Source organism: Colletotrichum lupini, chromosome 10 (assembly GCF_023278565.1).
Source record: "Colletotrichum lupini chromosome 10, complete sequence".
NCBI classification, from domain to species: domain Eukaryota; kingdom Fungi; phylum Ascomycota; class Sordariomycetes; order Glomerellales; family Glomerellaceae; genus Colletotrichum; species Colletotrichum lupini.
In genome coordinates this window covers 3,175,640-3,191,304 of record NC_064673.1, presented here as the reverse complement: position 1 = coordinate 3,191,304, position 15,665 = coordinate 3,175,640, and the positions used below count along the sequence as shown (strand labels likewise).

General features: G+C 53.0%; 6 protein-coding genes across 6 annotated transcripts; 2 read left to right on the top strand and 4 right to left on the bottom strand.

Moving 5' to 3' along the window:
• Positions 1 to 173: 173 nt before the first annotated feature.
• On the bottom strand, positions 174 to 1,645 carry CLUP02_18092 (uncharacterized protein; the record flags this gene model as incomplete). The annotated part of the gene is made up of 2 exons (XM_049296996.1): positions 174 to 532; positions 607 to 1,645. The coding sequence occupies 2 exons, from the start codon at positions 1,643 to 1,645 to the stop codon at positions 174 to 176; spliced, it is 1,398 nt and encodes a 465-aa protein (XP_049138220.1).
• A 1,591-nt stretch (positions 1,646 to 3,236) lies between these two features.
• CLUP02_18091 (uncharacterized protein) lies at positions 3,237 to 4,777 on the top strand (the record flags this gene model as incomplete). The annotated part of the gene is made up of 2 exons (XM_049296995.1): positions 3,237 to 3,406; positions 3,472 to 4,777. The coding sequence occupies 2 exons, from the start codon at positions 3,237 to 3,239 to the stop codon at positions 4,775 to 4,777; spliced, it is 1,476 nt and encodes a 491-aa protein (XP_049138219.1).
• Positions 4,778 to 5,007: 230 nt separating this feature from the next.
• Positions 5,008 to 6,213, bottom strand: CLUP02_18090 (uncharacterized protein; the record flags this gene model as incomplete). Its single annotated transcript, XM_049296994.1, has 2 exons — positions 5,008 to 5,950; positions 6,026 to 6,213. The coding sequence occupies 2 exons, from the start codon at positions 6,211 to 6,213 to the stop codon at positions 5,008 to 5,010; spliced, it is 1,131 nt and encodes a 376-aa protein (XP_049138218.1).
• A 1,883-nt stretch (positions 6,214 to 8,096) lies between these two features.
• CLUP02_18089 (major facilitator superfamily transporter) lies at positions 8,097 to 9,919 on the bottom strand (the record flags this gene model as incomplete). The annotated part of the gene is made up of 2 exons (XM_049296993.1): positions 8,097 to 9,418; positions 9,469 to 9,919. The coding sequence occupies 2 exons, from the start codon at positions 9,917 to 9,919 to the stop codon at positions 8,097 to 8,099; spliced, it is 1,773 nt and encodes a 590-aa protein (XP_049138217.1).
• A 1,674-nt stretch (positions 9,920 to 11,593) lies between these two features.
• On the bottom strand, positions 11,594 to 12,922 carry CLUP02_18088 (La domain-containing protein; the record flags this gene model as incomplete). The annotated part of the gene is made up of 3 exons (XM_049296992.1): positions 11,594 to 11,741; positions 11,796 to 12,604; positions 12,665 to 12,922. The coding sequence occupies 3 exons, from the start codon at positions 12,920 to 12,922 to the stop codon at positions 11,594 to 11,596; spliced, it is 1,215 nt and encodes a 404-aa protein (XP_049138216.1).
• An 841-nt stretch (positions 12,923 to 13,763) lies between these two features.
• CLUP02_18087 (S4 domain-containing protein) lies at positions 13,764 to 15,594 on the top strand (the record flags this gene model as incomplete). The annotated part of the gene is made up of 3 exons (XM_049296991.1): positions 13,764 to 13,805; positions 13,960 to 14,511; positions 14,596 to 15,594. 3 exons carry the CDS (start codon positions 13,764 to 13,766, stop codon positions 15,592 to 15,594), a joined length of 1,593 nt encoding a protein of 530 aa, XP_049138215.1.
• Positions 15,595 to 15,665: the final 71 nt, after the last annotated feature.

Genomic DNA, 15,665 nt, shown 5'->3' with positions numbered 1-15,665 from the left:
AGTTTCTACAAGCTCCCTAACTACAGCTAAGCTCGCCTTATCTGCTCCAATGTCACTGTTTACTTCTAGTAAAATCATATCTACTTCCATCCTCATAGTGCTGCCTTCCCACCCCCCACCCCCGACCCGAAGTTGATATATTTGACAACATGTACCTGGTCAGAGATGCTCGACTAGGAAGATTTGTTTGTCGAGCAGTCATAGACAATTCCGTCGAGATGTAAAATAGATGCATCGGATGTATCGAAAGAGTACTCCCGTATCGTATCGTCAACAATACCGTAGAGGTGCCCGTCCATCGTTGTTGCAATGGCCGAAAATTTTGCGAGATTCCCCCCAGACTTTTCGAGTGTGATCTGGCTCATCGTCTCATTATGCTGACCGATGATACGGCCAGCCATCGTTCCGTCAGAGTTGAGAGACAAATAGATGGTGTCTAACCAGTTGCTTCGCATCGTGACAGCGAATTGAGGGGCTGCCGTCGACGATGATGAATCTTGGGATTGAAGGATGTTGTCTATTACGACAGGTTCTTTGGACACAGAGTCAGAGATTAGCCATAGTTTGATGAGTAAAGGTCAATGGATCAAGCAGAGGGTACTTTACCTTTCACCCATGACTTGGTCTCTAAGTCGAGTCTGACCTCTATCATACTGACCTCTGAATCTACCGTCCCCGGCCCCTTTGCTACCAGACTGGCTTCATCAAGCACCGCGCCACCAAATTGTGCAATGATGGCAAGACTGGTATTCGTTGTCCAGTTGGGCATGAATTCTAATGGCTGAGGGTTGGCGTATGTGTTGGTGTCGTTGGCGACATAAACCTTCCCATTCAGCCCTTGGTATGCGATGAGCCGGTTTTGTCGTTCGGCGTTGCTATCCTTCCGCTCAGTCTCGTCTGGTAGTCGTTGGGTGAACGTTGCCGCAAGTTGTGAACCGGGCAAAGGGCCAATCCTGGCATCAACGACCGAACCGTCAGAATTCCATTGAGTACTCTCGCCTTCCTTGACGTCGTGTATGAATCCATCGGTTGCGACGTAAAATAGCCTAGTTTCGCCACAACCGTACCCTGCGCAGGCTACCGCTGCCATCGGAGCACCGCGAGGAATACTGATAGCGTTGGTTGTGGATTGGAACTTGAGAGTAAGATTAGTGGTCGCCCACTCCGTTGAAGGTTCCCGTAGGATCCGTGCGATCAGTGCCCCGGTAGCATCTTGGAAGAAAACCGTTCTTTGATCGATTCCCCCGCTTGTTCGGTTAGCTGCTGCAAGTCTCGAGGTACTTAGGATGCAATGCGAAGTACTCTTAGCAGTACTCCGACGACTAAGCACACCTCCAGCAACACCACCAGCGATGGCGCCAATAAGTATTACAAGGCTGGCAACCAGCACTATGATGAATACTCGCCGCGAAAGGCCACAGATGGTATCTTTCCGCTCAGGCTTGGTCGTTGAGTCGTCGTGTTGCTGGGGAAAGGGCTGGTCGTGGCCTTGCTGATCTTGCTTCTTGTATATGTCTGACGTTCGTTGAAGGTACCGACTCTCGGTATCCCAGGCATTTACTCCTTGATCATGATGTACCTCGAGTCCGGCCTCTGGTCGACGAGGGTCTACCTCAAGGGTGCTATAAGTCTGCGCAGAGACCATTGGCACGACGGCGTGATATTTGCTGGGCTACTTTCGTTTTGGGAGCGTTATAGCTTGTGACATAACAGCAATTTGAGAACAAGAAAGAGTGAAAGTCCAGAAAAACAAGACGAGGGCGCACCTCTGGATTATGTGCAAGCCTATTCCATCATTCCCGGCGCCGAGATCGATCCCAACTATTTGTAATACTCTGCATGGGTGACAAGGCTCGGCCCAAATAGTATTGCCAGCTTCCGTTCCACAACAGAGCACTTCAACTCCAGTGCTGCCTGTACCGTTTGACTGCATAAAGTTAATATTCGTGGGGATTACCTGATCAGCAGGCTACATAATGTCAATCATATCCATCTTAACTTCATATGAAACGACGGGGGCTGAAAAGATACTCCGCAACCTTGCCTCGTCACAATCAGGCTCGCCATTTTCAGGCGTTCTGCACCTGAACTGCTTCTTCCAGGAGTAAAGATCGTCCCAGCTGAACCTTTGTACCCTCAATCCTGCATCCATTTCATCCTTTTCTGAATCATAACGTATCAGAACGCCATGGTTGATCAGCAGGCTGGCGCATTTATGGAAATAAGGCGGTACACGCATCATTACCTGTAACACAGAAGAAGGCTGTGGTACTTCGCCCCCAGTAAACGAGGGTATCACGCATGCGGCAAGGCGGATAATGTTTCTCACGTCAGCCCTGACAAGAGCCGCCGGTGTTTAGTCTGAATAAGGACCTTTCCTAGGGTTAGAAGATATTGTAGTTGGTGGAAGCTAATTGCAGTCCAAGAATTCTTTTCTGTAATTTAAGTGATGAAATCAGGCTAGCAGATAAATGACCGATCTGGATTTGGGATGAACATGCATAACCGGGGTTGATATCCGAGTTCCACTTATCGATGCGAAGTCTTTTTGTCCTAAACCAATGAAATGTGATAGAACCATCACCTGAAATCGAGGATGTTGGTTACAGGGGTGCGCGTCCATTTAGTCAAGAGGTCTGCCCTTCCTAGGAAAACGATATCATGGATCAAAGGAAACAAAATAATGACAGTTGGGAGAAGAGCAAAGTCCATACGCAGTTACGAAAAAGCTTCTATCGGTAGCAAGAGTGACATTGGACAAGTTTTAATGTTTCTGTTCAGACTGTGCATTCGTCTGAGAACTGGCCATCTAAGTTGTGGAGGAAGGCCCGAGGGAGGTTCGCATCTCGGGCCGAGTCCGGCCTGGTATGGAGCGATACACCTTTGAAGTGACCAGGATGAAATCCCACCATGCAGAATCGTGCCAAATGTGACCAGATACACGGCCAACGGTCAAGTGCCCCCAATGATTGATGACTGCTATACTTCGACCGCACCTTTGATCAGATATGCGAAGTCCTTTTGTTCTTGGCCATCGAAGACGCGCCTAAATAGCTCTTAGTAGCTTCCATAACGCCAAGACGACCTCCTTTTGCCAAGGGAGCGATTCTACCACTGCTCCTGTTTTATACCCTTCCCGAGCACCGAGCAAAAGCCACTGGGTCCTGTCAAGAAACTGGCTACACTTAAGTCATAAGTACTATTGAATGCACTAAACTTGGCTTGTTTACCACGCTATGGGTACCCGGGGCGATGTTGAGACGCACTTAGTCACAGGGAAGACTTACGCCACAGAGGAAGTCTGGGACTGCCACCGTTCGATCATTACCAAACTCTACCAGGATGATAGAAGGCCGTTGAAGCAAGTTAAGCTGATGATGGAGCGTGATTACAACTTTCATGCCACGTGAGCTTCGCCTGAGAGCACTGCATACGTATCAAGCGAGGAGCTAACGATATCTGAAGTGAAAGAATGTACAAGACTCGACTTCGTAGCTGGGGGCTCGAGAAGAAGCTCAAGGAGTCTGAGGCCTTGCATATAGCCCAGCTCAAAGGAGAGCGCGAAGCTATGGGAAAGAAAACAGAGTTCTACATTCGAAACCAGCGAGTCCATTGGGAAAGAGTTGCACGTTATTTGGAGAGACGTCCCGATTTGCGCCACAAGCTTCGTGCCTCCGCTAAGACTCCCGCTAATGCAGGCCTCGACATAATTTGCCGGACACCCTCGCCATCTCTTGAACTTCCCGCTTTCATAGGTGGGCCTCCTGAAGTACGGCTACCTGAAGAAATGCTACGGATCTTCAAGGGCTATTTTGAAGGGGGTTTGGAAGGCGGGTGGGCAATAGAGGAGGATATGATACATGGATTCGACGATGAGTTCGGCCAATTACGGGTCATTGAAATGCGTACCGATCTGGATAATGCAATTACCTTATTGGGGACGAACAAGCTAGAGGCTGCTTTTCGCGCCTTGAACAATGGCCTCGATTCGCTCGGTCACGCGATAAAAGAGCAAGACCCGCTTCTCTTTTACATCCTGTCCTACCGCGCCATGCAGCTTGGGCCTACGATATCCGTCCATGTTGTTGCTTTCATCCACAAGATGCACGAAACGGTATTGGGTCCTCAACACCCCCTTGCTCTTGTATGGAGCAGATTCAGGTGCCTGTCACTTGAACTTCGTGCTACGACCCTCGGCATGATGGCTGGCAGTAGTGTTCAGCTTCTCAAAGGACAACAGGGGATCCTGAACAGAGTGGTAGCACTAGCTCTCGGCTCGACGTCAAATATTCTGGACAAACCGGGTGAGACAGACATAAGCCAGTTTGGCGAGATCCTATCCAAGTACACTGCAGCCAGCGAAGCACACTTTGCAGAAGGAAATTACCAAAGCTCCTGTGAATGTCTCTCGGTAGTGGCCGGGATCTATTCATGGGAACAGGAATATGAGCTGGCAAAGGAAGAACTGGCACGCGCACACTCTCTGATTCAGGACAACAAGGGTAATCCCGAGAGACCATGGCTTCTTTTGGAGCTCTCTCACTACGAAGTCATGGCTCGGCTATGCTATCAGACTGGTTCGGTTGACGAGGCTGTCGCGTATGGGTGCAAGGCATATGAGCATGCAGCCGAGCATTTTCAGAGACAAGACAAGCACCAATCGCTGAGAGCCATACGGAACCTCATTGACCTCTATCACTCGGCTGGTCGAGAAGATGAAGCTGAGAAATGGTGCAACATACTGATTGCGAACATGTCAAGAAAGAGACAAGTCTAGACTATCTTAAATGTGGCGACTTGGATGCGTTGCTGTTGGAACCACCATACAGATCACTGATTTAACGACTTAATTTTCATCTAGTTCCAGGCGTTCAGGGCACATCTCATTGAGAACACTGGAGGGGGGAAATAGGCACAAGAATCCAAGTTCATCAACGTATTGTTTATTCGTCAAATTTCAACTTCTGAGTCACTTCTAAGCTACGAACTTTTCTCTTGTTCTGTTTCCTAGCAGTCAGTGACGTTGTAACCAGCAGCCAAAACCAACTTGTCAAAGTCGGCGGTGGCATCCACAAACGGGAATGTCGAACGGTTGCCCGCGACATCAAACTCATTGAGGTCGTGGAAGTACTCGTGCGAGATGTAAATGCTGTTCTGAATCTGCACAGTAGCAGTCGGCGACCCCCACGTCGCGATATCAGTCGTCGAGTTGTCCATAACCTTGCCAATGTACTCTGCCGAAGCGAAGCCATCCTTGGACGCCCACAGAGTGATGGCCTGCAGCCCGTTCTCAGAGCACAGCAGGACATCGCGGTTGTAGCGGGTCGGGTTCAGCAGACCGTCGCACTCGAGGTCGCTGGCGGTGTAGGAGCCGTCCGTGGGCCAGGTCATGCTGACGTTGGTGGGCACCGGGCTGGACGAGCCAACGTCGAAGGAGAGAAAGGTGCCGAGGTAGGGAGCGGTGATGACGAGCTTGTTGGAGGCCTCGTGGAAGATGATGCCGAGGTACATGTACTTGCTGGATGAGCTCGGCTCGCCAATGTACCAGCTCGACAGTTCGCCGTCCTTGGTGACCTTGGCGATGGCGGGTACGTGGAAGACTGAGGGGACGTAGGTGTTACCCTCCTTGTCCTCTGCAAAGTCTTGGTATCCTCCACCGGTCGAGTTTTCGATTGCCAGCTTGGACGTGAAGTCTGCCAGGTCGACCGTGTATGCGGCGGAGTTTGTGTTGGTATCCCAGCGGATGACCTTGTTGCCGCCGGTCATGTTCGAGCCGGAAGTCACAAAGGGTTCTCCGCTGTTGGCGGAAATAAGGATGGACTGGGTTGTTGCGTCATAGTCAATGCCGGATACGTGGTAAGGGTCTACGCCGGTGATGCCGTCGAAAGAGAGGATGTCGTAGGTTGCCTTGTACGGGTCGTAGACAAGGACTGTAGAGTTGAAGTTGGCACTAAAGTTTGAGCGACCAGATTAGAATACGAAATGTGACGAGACCGGACGTCGGAGAGTTGCAATGCAACCATACCTTATATAGAGCTTGCAGTGAATGGGGTCCCAATCCAAATTCTCGGGATAAAGCTTATAGTTCTCGATTTCGAATGTACCGCTTACAGCTGCGCAGTTTGCAGTTTCTGCCAGCTTGAATGGGAACGCGGAGACAACAGATGCCAAGGCGGCAAGGCCCGTCAAGCCTGTTGAAAGAGTGGAACGCATCTCGAGAATTGCAATGAGTTTTTAAGAACGAATGTATTGGCTTGAAGTCCTTGTTACGGTCGAAGTGAGAGTGAAGAGACTATAGATATGAAGATACGAGGCGAGATCCCTTGACCCTTTTATCATTCCTCTACTCGTCGCCGATGATCGCCTCCCCATTCCCACGAAGCAGCCGGTCAAGACCGTTGAACCAGTCAGTCCACTACTGGTGGAAGACTCGGGAAGCCCGTATAGTGACTTCATGGATGCTTGACAGGCATACACCTGGAACGATCGTCTGTCAAATCCATGAGCTAAGTACTTCTTGGCAACCGCGCGGATCAGGGCGCCTATGAGAAGTCTATAAAACAGGTTGCTAAGCGGGTCTGAATGCTTGTTTGTTGGGTCAGGCCTGAGCCTAATCGTGTAAGTGAAGCATTTGCTGGAATAACCGCACGAAGTTTTCCTAATACGGCGCGGAACGCCGCCCACATTCCGAGAACCTGTCAATAGGCCCTGAAGGTACACTAAAGTTGCATGGAAGGGGGCCTTAAAAGGGGCGCAAAAGGGGTCGTTTACGAGTCAGTCTTGCAATGGCATGGGCTATGCTCTTGTTGCTTCTTGGTAGAGCTTTTTTCTTTTCGACTGCGCCCGCCCACCTCCCGACAACTCTTCTCGGTTAGACCGGATCGGCCCTTGGCTGTGGTATTTCGATTCCCAGATACTCAACTTCATGGGGTGGTCAAAGGCGAGTGTCTGAAGCTTCGCTTGCAGAAAACTTGACATTGTTCAAACCCACTCGTCGTACGATCCTTCGGGTTGCTAACTAACTCCTACGTCATCATAGTTTATAAGGCAAACTTGCCCTGAAATTGCCGCAGTGGAAGACCGACACATCCCACTTGACCTTGGAAGTGAAGAGCCAAAGTCCAACAGCATCTCATCCCAAGATGTGACTGTATACCTTTTTGCGTTATCGGCCCTCAAAGCCTCTTCGCCATTTCAATGACCGGTATGGATTCGGCTAATCAGAAATCGGATCAGTGCAGTCGATGAGCTCGCATCTTCGGCTTGTTGAGTCAGCGGCGCAGCCTATGCCTTGCTTCCGTTGCCCGGCCCGGCACGGAGGGTCCCCGTCGCAAATTGATGACCGGCTTCCATCGCCGGATCGCCGGATCGCCGGATTATCGCGATCCATCTTAGGTCCATACATACACGAGAAACTCAAACGGTCTTCAACCTTGAATCATCTAAGAGGCTCGGCCTCCGGTTCCACCAAGTCGGCCGTTTCTATGTATGTCTCTCTCATATTTTGGTGCTTTGCCTCTCTCTAGTCCATGTCCTCTGCAATGCTCCAACTTGCAGACATGGGATCCTTCCCAATGTCATAATCGTCAAGAAAGATGCCCAGTCCTAGCTCTCGGCCGAAGACCACCAAAGTGGTCAACACAAAAGGATACCAGTGATTACCGTACGCTTTCTAAAGTGTATTATGAGGAATAGAAAGCTATGGTTGTGATAGTGGTAGTGGCTGTGAATAGGAACAATAAAAACAGAGCGAAGGTATTGAGCGGCAACTGTTGTGTCACCATTTTAGCCAGTCTTGCCTTGGAGCAAGTAGAGAGGCAGCAAATGGACTTTTCAATTGTGGGCAATGATTTGCAGGCTCAAACAATATTGGACATAGACATCAAAGTCAGCCTTACTTGAAGTTTACTATTGATAGCGCTTGTATTTGTTTGCCGTCCAGGCGCTTGGTTACGAGGTCCTGTACTGATCACATAAAATTATTCTTACGAGATGAACAATAGGATAAAGCGATTAAGTACATCAATAATAGAAAAGGCTACAGGTATCAGTCTATGACATGGCTTTACATACATCTCAACTCCAATGGGTATCACTCAGCCAGCAGCGTACTGACTCTTCTTCCTCAACCTCGGTCCAAACTTCCAAAGCAACAGCGGGCCAGGCCACCCGATAACAACACCCAACAGCGCAAGCAGCGTGTTTCCCCAGCCATAATCCAACTTGTTGTACAAACTCGGCGCAAACAAGGGGAACCCGAACCCAGCCAAACTTCTCAATACCGTCGCCGCCGCGACGGCACTAGCAGCATACCGCGTGTACGTATCTACCAAGAAGCCCTGAATACACTGGAACCCGATAATCACGCCGGCGCTGAACAGCGTCGCGCCAATATTGGGCCAGATCCAGTGCGTGTGGTACTGCGACGTCCAGCCGTAGATGATGAGACCCATCGGCACGAGTACAGCGCCGGGAATCATCATCGGCACGCGGAACTCGGGGCGTCCCGGTCCGCCGTCGGGAACGTAGCGGCGCTTGAGGGCGGCGTAAATGCGGTCCTGGAGCGGGGCACACGTCTGCGCGCCGATGAAGAAGCCGAGACCGAGGGAGATATAGTTGAGGCCGCTGATGCCGACGGATTCGCCGTACTCGCCCGTCCAGAGGGTGGGGAAGGTCGAGAGCACGAGGTACATGAGCCCGTAGAGGTACATCATGTAAAGGGCGAGACACTGAACCAGAGGCTGCGTGCCGAGAAGGCGGAAGGGCCGGGTGAAGGCGATGCCGAGGGTTCGCGTGATGGTGCGGTCCGGGTGGTCAAAGTCGGTGTGCAGCGCCGTGTTGCCCGTCTCCTTGATGAGGCGCTTCTTCCTCCGCGTGAGGAGCACCGGCGCGAAAGTCTCCTGCAGGACGAAGAAGCCGATGGACTGGATGACAGCCGTGAGGATGGTGGTGCTGTAGAAGATCCAGCGCCACGTCGTATTCTGGGTGATGAAGCCGCCGGCGATGGGGCCGATGGCCGGGCCCAGGAGCGGCATGAGAGAGTAGATGCTGATTGCCTTGCCACGTTGTTCAGCTTCGAATAAGTCGCCTAGGACGCCGCCACCGATAGCTAGGGGTGCTGAGCCGCCGAGGCCTGCAAGGAAGCGGAAGGCGATCATCTGGCTCTTTGTCTGGGCGAGACCGCATCCGAGGTTGAAAAACATGTAGAAGAGGTTCGTGAGCTGGAGGACAATGACACGGCCGTAGAGCTCTGACAAAGGACCCCATGCTAGCGGTCCTACGGCGTAGGCGAGAACGAAGATGGACAGGGCGAGGGCCTTCTCGAAGGAACTCGTGATGTTGAGGTCGGATCCGATGGCCTCCAGAGCGGGTGCAACCATGGATGAGGAGACTGGCGAGAGCAGTGTGAAGCATGATACTGTACACTTGTTAGTAGTCGTTAGGTTGGCGACTAGGAACCTAGCTTACTGCAAAAGACTGCGGCCCATTTCCTCTTCATGGACCATTGCTTTGGGTTTCCAGGGTCGTTCGGACCATCCCATGTCACAAGGTTCGGGTCTCGAGCGGTTCTCGTCGTCGGGGTCTTCTCGAGATCGAGTTCTTCGCCGCGTTCCAAGTCTCGTCTGTTCTCGATACCATCTCTTACTTCAGACACCGTCCTCGACAGGGATCTTGACCTCGAGCTCCGTACGCCGTTGAGGACGCTTGCGCTGTGTTCTGAGTTGCTGTCGCTGTCGTCTGATGATGACGAGTGCCGTGAAGAGTCTGTCTGCTTTTCCTCGACTTGCTTCTCAGACGCTGCGGTGATGTGCCTCTCGACCTGCTGTCTCAGCGTCGTGCGCTGGGGGGTTGTGGATCGATCCTCCTCATCGTATGAGCCTTGTTGGATTGAGTGTGGCGAGTTGCTTGAGTCCGCCATCTCCTTGATAAGTTATGTGAATGCTATAGCTACACTGGCTTCTGTGAGCATGCCAGGCCAGTCACCTTGGCGTGGATTGAATACTGTTATGAGAGAAAGGTAAGTGAGCAGTAGTAGCAGTAGTGGTTATTAGTAGGTGAGGTAGTGTAGAAGTAAATAACAAAGAGGCTCAACTCGAAGCAAACCAGTTCCAGACGACCGGAAACACGCCCCAATTAAATAAAAAGCAGAACAGCTGCCAGCATCAGAAAGGAGGGCAAAGGGATGAATCATTGGCATTAAAATCTCTTAACACCGGGGACGCCCTGACGTGTTCCCCAGAAGGCGGCCCGCCGCACATCGCTTCTCCATCGGCGCGTGCCCGCACTTGCGGCTTCGGGAAGGTGGTCGTTCTGCCGGGCATGCTTATTAGCTTCGTTTTATCCAATGACGTCCGTCGGCAGGTCAGCATAAGATATGTGTGACTGCTAGCAGCCCAAGAGACCGCAGGCACACAGCTCAACTCAACGGCTGAGAGATGCGTTGGGGGCGAGGGCCGTCTCCTTGTGCCCCATGACGCCGTCTGAAGCGGCGCTAGGCACAGATATCCCCGAGGTCTGAAGGCTGAATGGACTCAGCCGCTTCCATTCTCTCTTGTTTTTCGGGTACCTGGACCCAGCTGTCTTTGCTTCCGGTGGGCGTGTAGAAATTTTTGGCATTGAAACCAGGTAAAACTGGGTGCATCTGTTAGTCAAGTTACTCAAAGCGGATATAGAGAACCACAAACGCCGTGGTCTAAGTGGGCGCAACGTAAAGAAAACTGACTAGGAGCTGACAAGATGTGAGTCCGGATTTTGCCTCCGCCTCCGTAATCCGTTCGTCTGGACGTCTCTTTGGTGAGGTTCGGAGCTTGGAGAGGCCCCAGCACGGCACGCGGTGCCGAATCGGCAGCGATCCAGGGTCGCTGACGTTCGGATGACCGCTCTTGTTGGCTGGTATGGGTTTACGATGGAGCTAACCATCTCCACACGCGTCCTGCTTGTCGGCTTCGGCTGTCACAGCGTGCGACCTTTTCGGCGTCAGGACTGTGACGGCGAAGATACTCGGGCGCCTCAGATTTTTGCGGTCTCGGCCATTGTCCGTAACCTATGCATAGATACGGAAACCCTGAGTAGCTGCACAGGGTAGAATGTTGATCCCTTCAAAAACAACTAGTCCTCCGGCTGTAACTAGACGATGTGAGAGTGCATTGCTGGCATTGCAGTAGCTACCTTACCGTCTTGGCCAAGCTATACCGCAGCACGAGCAGGTGATCGCCCCAGCATGGCGCTCACTGATTAGATCGGTCCGATAAAGGCAATAGTTGTTCAAAGTGGTCAGAAATATTTTGATTGAACTAGATTGTGTCTCAACAGAGAACTGCACATCTGCTGGTGAGTAGGTCCATTCTTGCAGTTGCATTGTTGCAGACAGAGACACTGCCGAGTAAGGTCACATGCTCATGCTATTCGTAACAACCAGACCTCTAAACCAGTAATACCTAAAGTCAAGTCCCATGAACGCCATAGACCGTGTGCCTCGTTTATCAACGGGCAGGAGAGCCAAAAAATCGAGTCCGATAAAAGTTGCTTTTGGAAGTGGTATCTTGTTTCAGAGGAATCCGAGGTGTAATGAGGGGGCTTCCATCTCATTACCCTATGCGACGACGTCGGTCTTGGTGTCGACCTTCTTGGCTTCAGGCTGGGCGGCGCCGTCCTCCTCGCGTCCGCGCTTGCCGTTGCTGTTCTTGTCTTCCGCGACGGCCTCACCGTTGCCGTTCGTAGCCTGGATGGTAGGCTTGCCACTGTGAGACTGGTCAGTACTGCTGTTTCTTTTGTGCAGATGCGGTGATACATACGCGTTGCGGTCGTTGGTGACCTCGTTGGGATCCCTACGGTTCTCTCGGTTGTCACGTCCACCACGGCCACCACGGCGGTCACCACCACGGCCACGGCCGCGTCCACCGCGTCCGCCCCTGCCACCCCGGAAGCCGTTCTTCTGGTCGTGGTCGCGGCGCTGCTTCCAGTCGTCGTTTCCGAAGTTACCGCCACGGCCACCTCTGCCGCGACCACCGCGGCCACCGCGGCTATCACCCTCCTTGCCCTCGAAGAATCGGCGGGAGGTGTTGGGCTCGAGCTTGCCGGCGAGGATGAGAGCGGACTTCTCCTTCACGTAGTCAATCTTGGGCATCATCTTCAGGTCGTGTTCCTTCCACTTAGGCTTGGGGTCCAGAGCGAGGAACTTCTGAGCCGCCTCCTCGTCGGGGAACTCGACAAAGACGGAGCCCTTGAAGAGCTTCTCGTTGGTGCGGCGGAGACGAACGGAGTTGATGGGTCCATACTGCTGGAAGAAGGACTCGAGGTCGAATTGGGTAGTGGGCTCCTCATCTCCGAATCCCTTGACGTAGACGCAGCGGGCGTTGAACTTGTCGTTACCAGAGGTGTAAGCCTGCTTGCGCTGGATAGTCTCCTCGCCCTCCTCGCCAGCGATGTTGACCTGCGTGCTCTCCTTCAACGCAGCGACGACAGCAGAGTAGGGCTGGAAGCGGCGCATACGCTTGAAGTTGGTGATGGTCTTAAGGGGGATAGGCTTGTTGTCGAATCCTCCAACAAGCTCCCACAAGAACTTGTCGTGGGGAAGGTTGCTGTCCGACAGGTAGAACTCGACCTTTAGTCAATCACGTTAGTCAAGCGGTCAGTTGGAGCGCCTCAGATTGGGGCGTCTTACCTGCTTGCGGATCTCAACAGGATCGTCTGTCTCCTTGAGGAGAGAGGGGTCAAACTTGACATTGTTGGCGTGGGTCTTCTGGTCGATCTGGGCGGTCGTTTTGATGATGTCGGCCTCCTTTGCCTCGGACTCGGCGGGCTTGACCTCGGGCTTCTCCTCGGCCGTAGCAGTCTCCTCAACCTGTGCAGGCTCCTCGACCGTGACGGGCGCCTCGGCGGCAACAGCCTCGATGGGCTTGGTCTCCTCGGCGGCGCTCATCGTAGGGCGAGTCGGGTTGTGAATTGGGAAGTATTGGGTGGTCTGTAAAGTAAGAATGTGGTCAATGATAGGTTTTGATCGCGATTAGACGTTGATTGTTGCGCGACAAAGGTGAGTAACACAACGCCGGCCTCGGGAAGAAGTCAAGGTCGGCAGTATTTATTATGTGGCGGGGTAGGCAACCACAAAGAGTCAGAGGGGAAAGTGAGTAATCCGGAGAAAGCTTACATTGTAAAAATCAGTCAATGCAATTCGACAACTGTATTATGGGCTGAGATTTCTTCGTGAAGTGTGTCTTGCCTCTCAGAATCTAGACAGGAAACGGAGAAAGGCGATAGTTCTTGGTCAAGCGGGAATGGCAGAAAAAAAAAAAAGTCCCCCGTTTCTCCAGTGGTGAGGATTTTGCGACCAGAATTCGCATGCACGAGCGAGAGCTCCAGTTTCTGCCGCGGCGGCTTGCGCGCAATTGAGGCTCACCGCCCGCAGCTCGACTCCACTTGGCGAGGTGGGGAGAATGAAAAAATCAACCACACGGGTGGCTGCGAATGCGGCATAGGTACGGGAGGCTGGGTACGTACTGTGATAACCCCAGTCCTCATAAAGCCTCGAAAAACTACTAACTTAGGTAAGCAATATTTCCTGTCAAATTCCATCGCTACTTATCTTCGCACGTGACGACGTGACAGCTCTCATAGAAGGTCAGAAGGAGTACGTACCGACAACCGGGACATGCCGTTCCATCACCAAAATTTCCGTCTCTGCGTCGTCGTATCGTGCTCCTGAAGCTGTCGCTATCCCTCCAGCTCCAAGTTCGCGACCAGCCAGCCCCAATTAGCCCAAGATGAGAGGTAGAAAGCCAAGGTGGTATAACCTGGCGAAGCCAGTAAGCTATCCCTCCATTCTTTTCCATTGAGCCTCGGCGTCAATCGCATTCTGCTCTTCCCCTGAAATCGCCCTGGGCAACTTTCATCGCATGACGTTGATACCAACGATGGATGGACTGAAGCTAACCATCACCACCTTTTCTCCTCGAATAGAAGATTCGTCAGTCATGGAATAAGTACAATCTTTTCAACCTCGCCACATTCAAGTTGAAACGAAACCGAACCTCGAGAACCTTCTTCCAGCAGAAATGGACAGCCAAGTCAATGACCCGTGGCTACCACGGCGCGCACGTCAAGGAGGCGGAATGGTCACGCAACTTCTCCCGCCGCCTCTTCTCCGCCGTCGATATGCCGCCTGAGTACCTCGCCAAGCACGACGGATCAGAGCACTCGGCCGGCCGCGGTTCCGGTCTGCACGCCGAGCCGGGATCAGAGGACCTCACGCCAACCGCATACCATTTCTCTAAGCTCGAAGAAGCCAGGCAACGGAGAGAAGCTGACAACAGATTTGCAAGAGTCAAAGCTGATCCTCAGACCGAGATGCTTGCCCGTCCCGTCCGGGAAATGACGCCCTACATGCAAATGGCTTTCGCCCCCCTCGAGCGGAGGCTGGACGTTGCCATCTTCCGCGCAATGTTCGCCAGCAGTACGCTCCAGGCAAAACAGTTCTGCACACACGGCGCCGTCAAGGTCAACGGCAAAGTCGTGAGTGATCCCATGTCTTCCCAGCCCATATACACAAGATCCAACCATCTGTATACGGCAGACACCTAATCCATCCGTTTCTAGATGCGCTACGGTGCCTACAAGCTCAACCCCGGCGACATGTTCCAGGTCGATGTCGACAATGTTCTCTTCGCCACCGGTCGGGCCAAGACCCCCAATCACGCACTCTGGCTCGCTGGCAAAGACTATCAATCCCTGAACGACGCCGGCAAACCCAACAAATCCGCGGCTAAAGAGGGCGCGTCAGAACAGGAATCTGGCGACGCAGCGCTCGAGGCTGCCGAAGTCGATGCCGCCGTCGAAGAAGTTGACGCCGCCGCAGAAAGCGGCGAGGCCGCCACCGAAGCAGCAGAAGCAGCGGCCGATGGGGAGGAGGGAAGCCAGCTCTCTGAGGAAGAAAAGTCCAAGCAGCTCCAAAAGCAGCTCAAGTCGCTCGTCCGCTCAGTCAAGACCTTCCTCAGCGACAAAGACGGCCTCAAACCCAGCAAGAAGCGCCAGCTTCGCACCTTCATGGCCGAAGCTAAGCGCGTCCTCTCCACCTCGGGCCGCGTGACAGACGACGCCGTCGCCACACTCGACCACGAGGGCGTGATGAACAACCTCACCGCCCTGCTCAAGGACTTCAAGCTCGAGGGCAACAAGGTCGAGGCTGTCGCCTCCCCGGAAGCAGAGGGTCAGGAACAAGCGGCCGACCACTCCAAGCCGACGAGCGCCAAAGAAAAGGCAGAGACCGAGGCGGTCACGGACCTTATCTCCTCAAAGGACGTCCGCAACGCGCTCAGCGGCCTCAGCAAGGCCGAGCAGAAAGCCTTTGCCGAGCTTCTGCGCAAGCATGCCGAGAACCCCATTGACGAGTCTAAGCCCTACTGGACCCCCTGGCAGCCGCGCCGCTACATGTCGCCCTTTGCCTTCATCCCGCGCTACCTCGAGGTGAACCAGAACATTTGCGCCGCCGTTTACCTCCGTCACCCTGTCGCACGGCGCGGTCTGGCCGAGGTGCCCACACCCTTCACCTACGAGACGAACCAATTGGCGTTCAACTGGTACCTGAGGAGGGGCTGAGCGTTGTATGTAAAGATTTGGGCGTTGCGCGTGGTAGTAGTCGTGGTGCAGTAGAGGAGATGGCCGTTGGA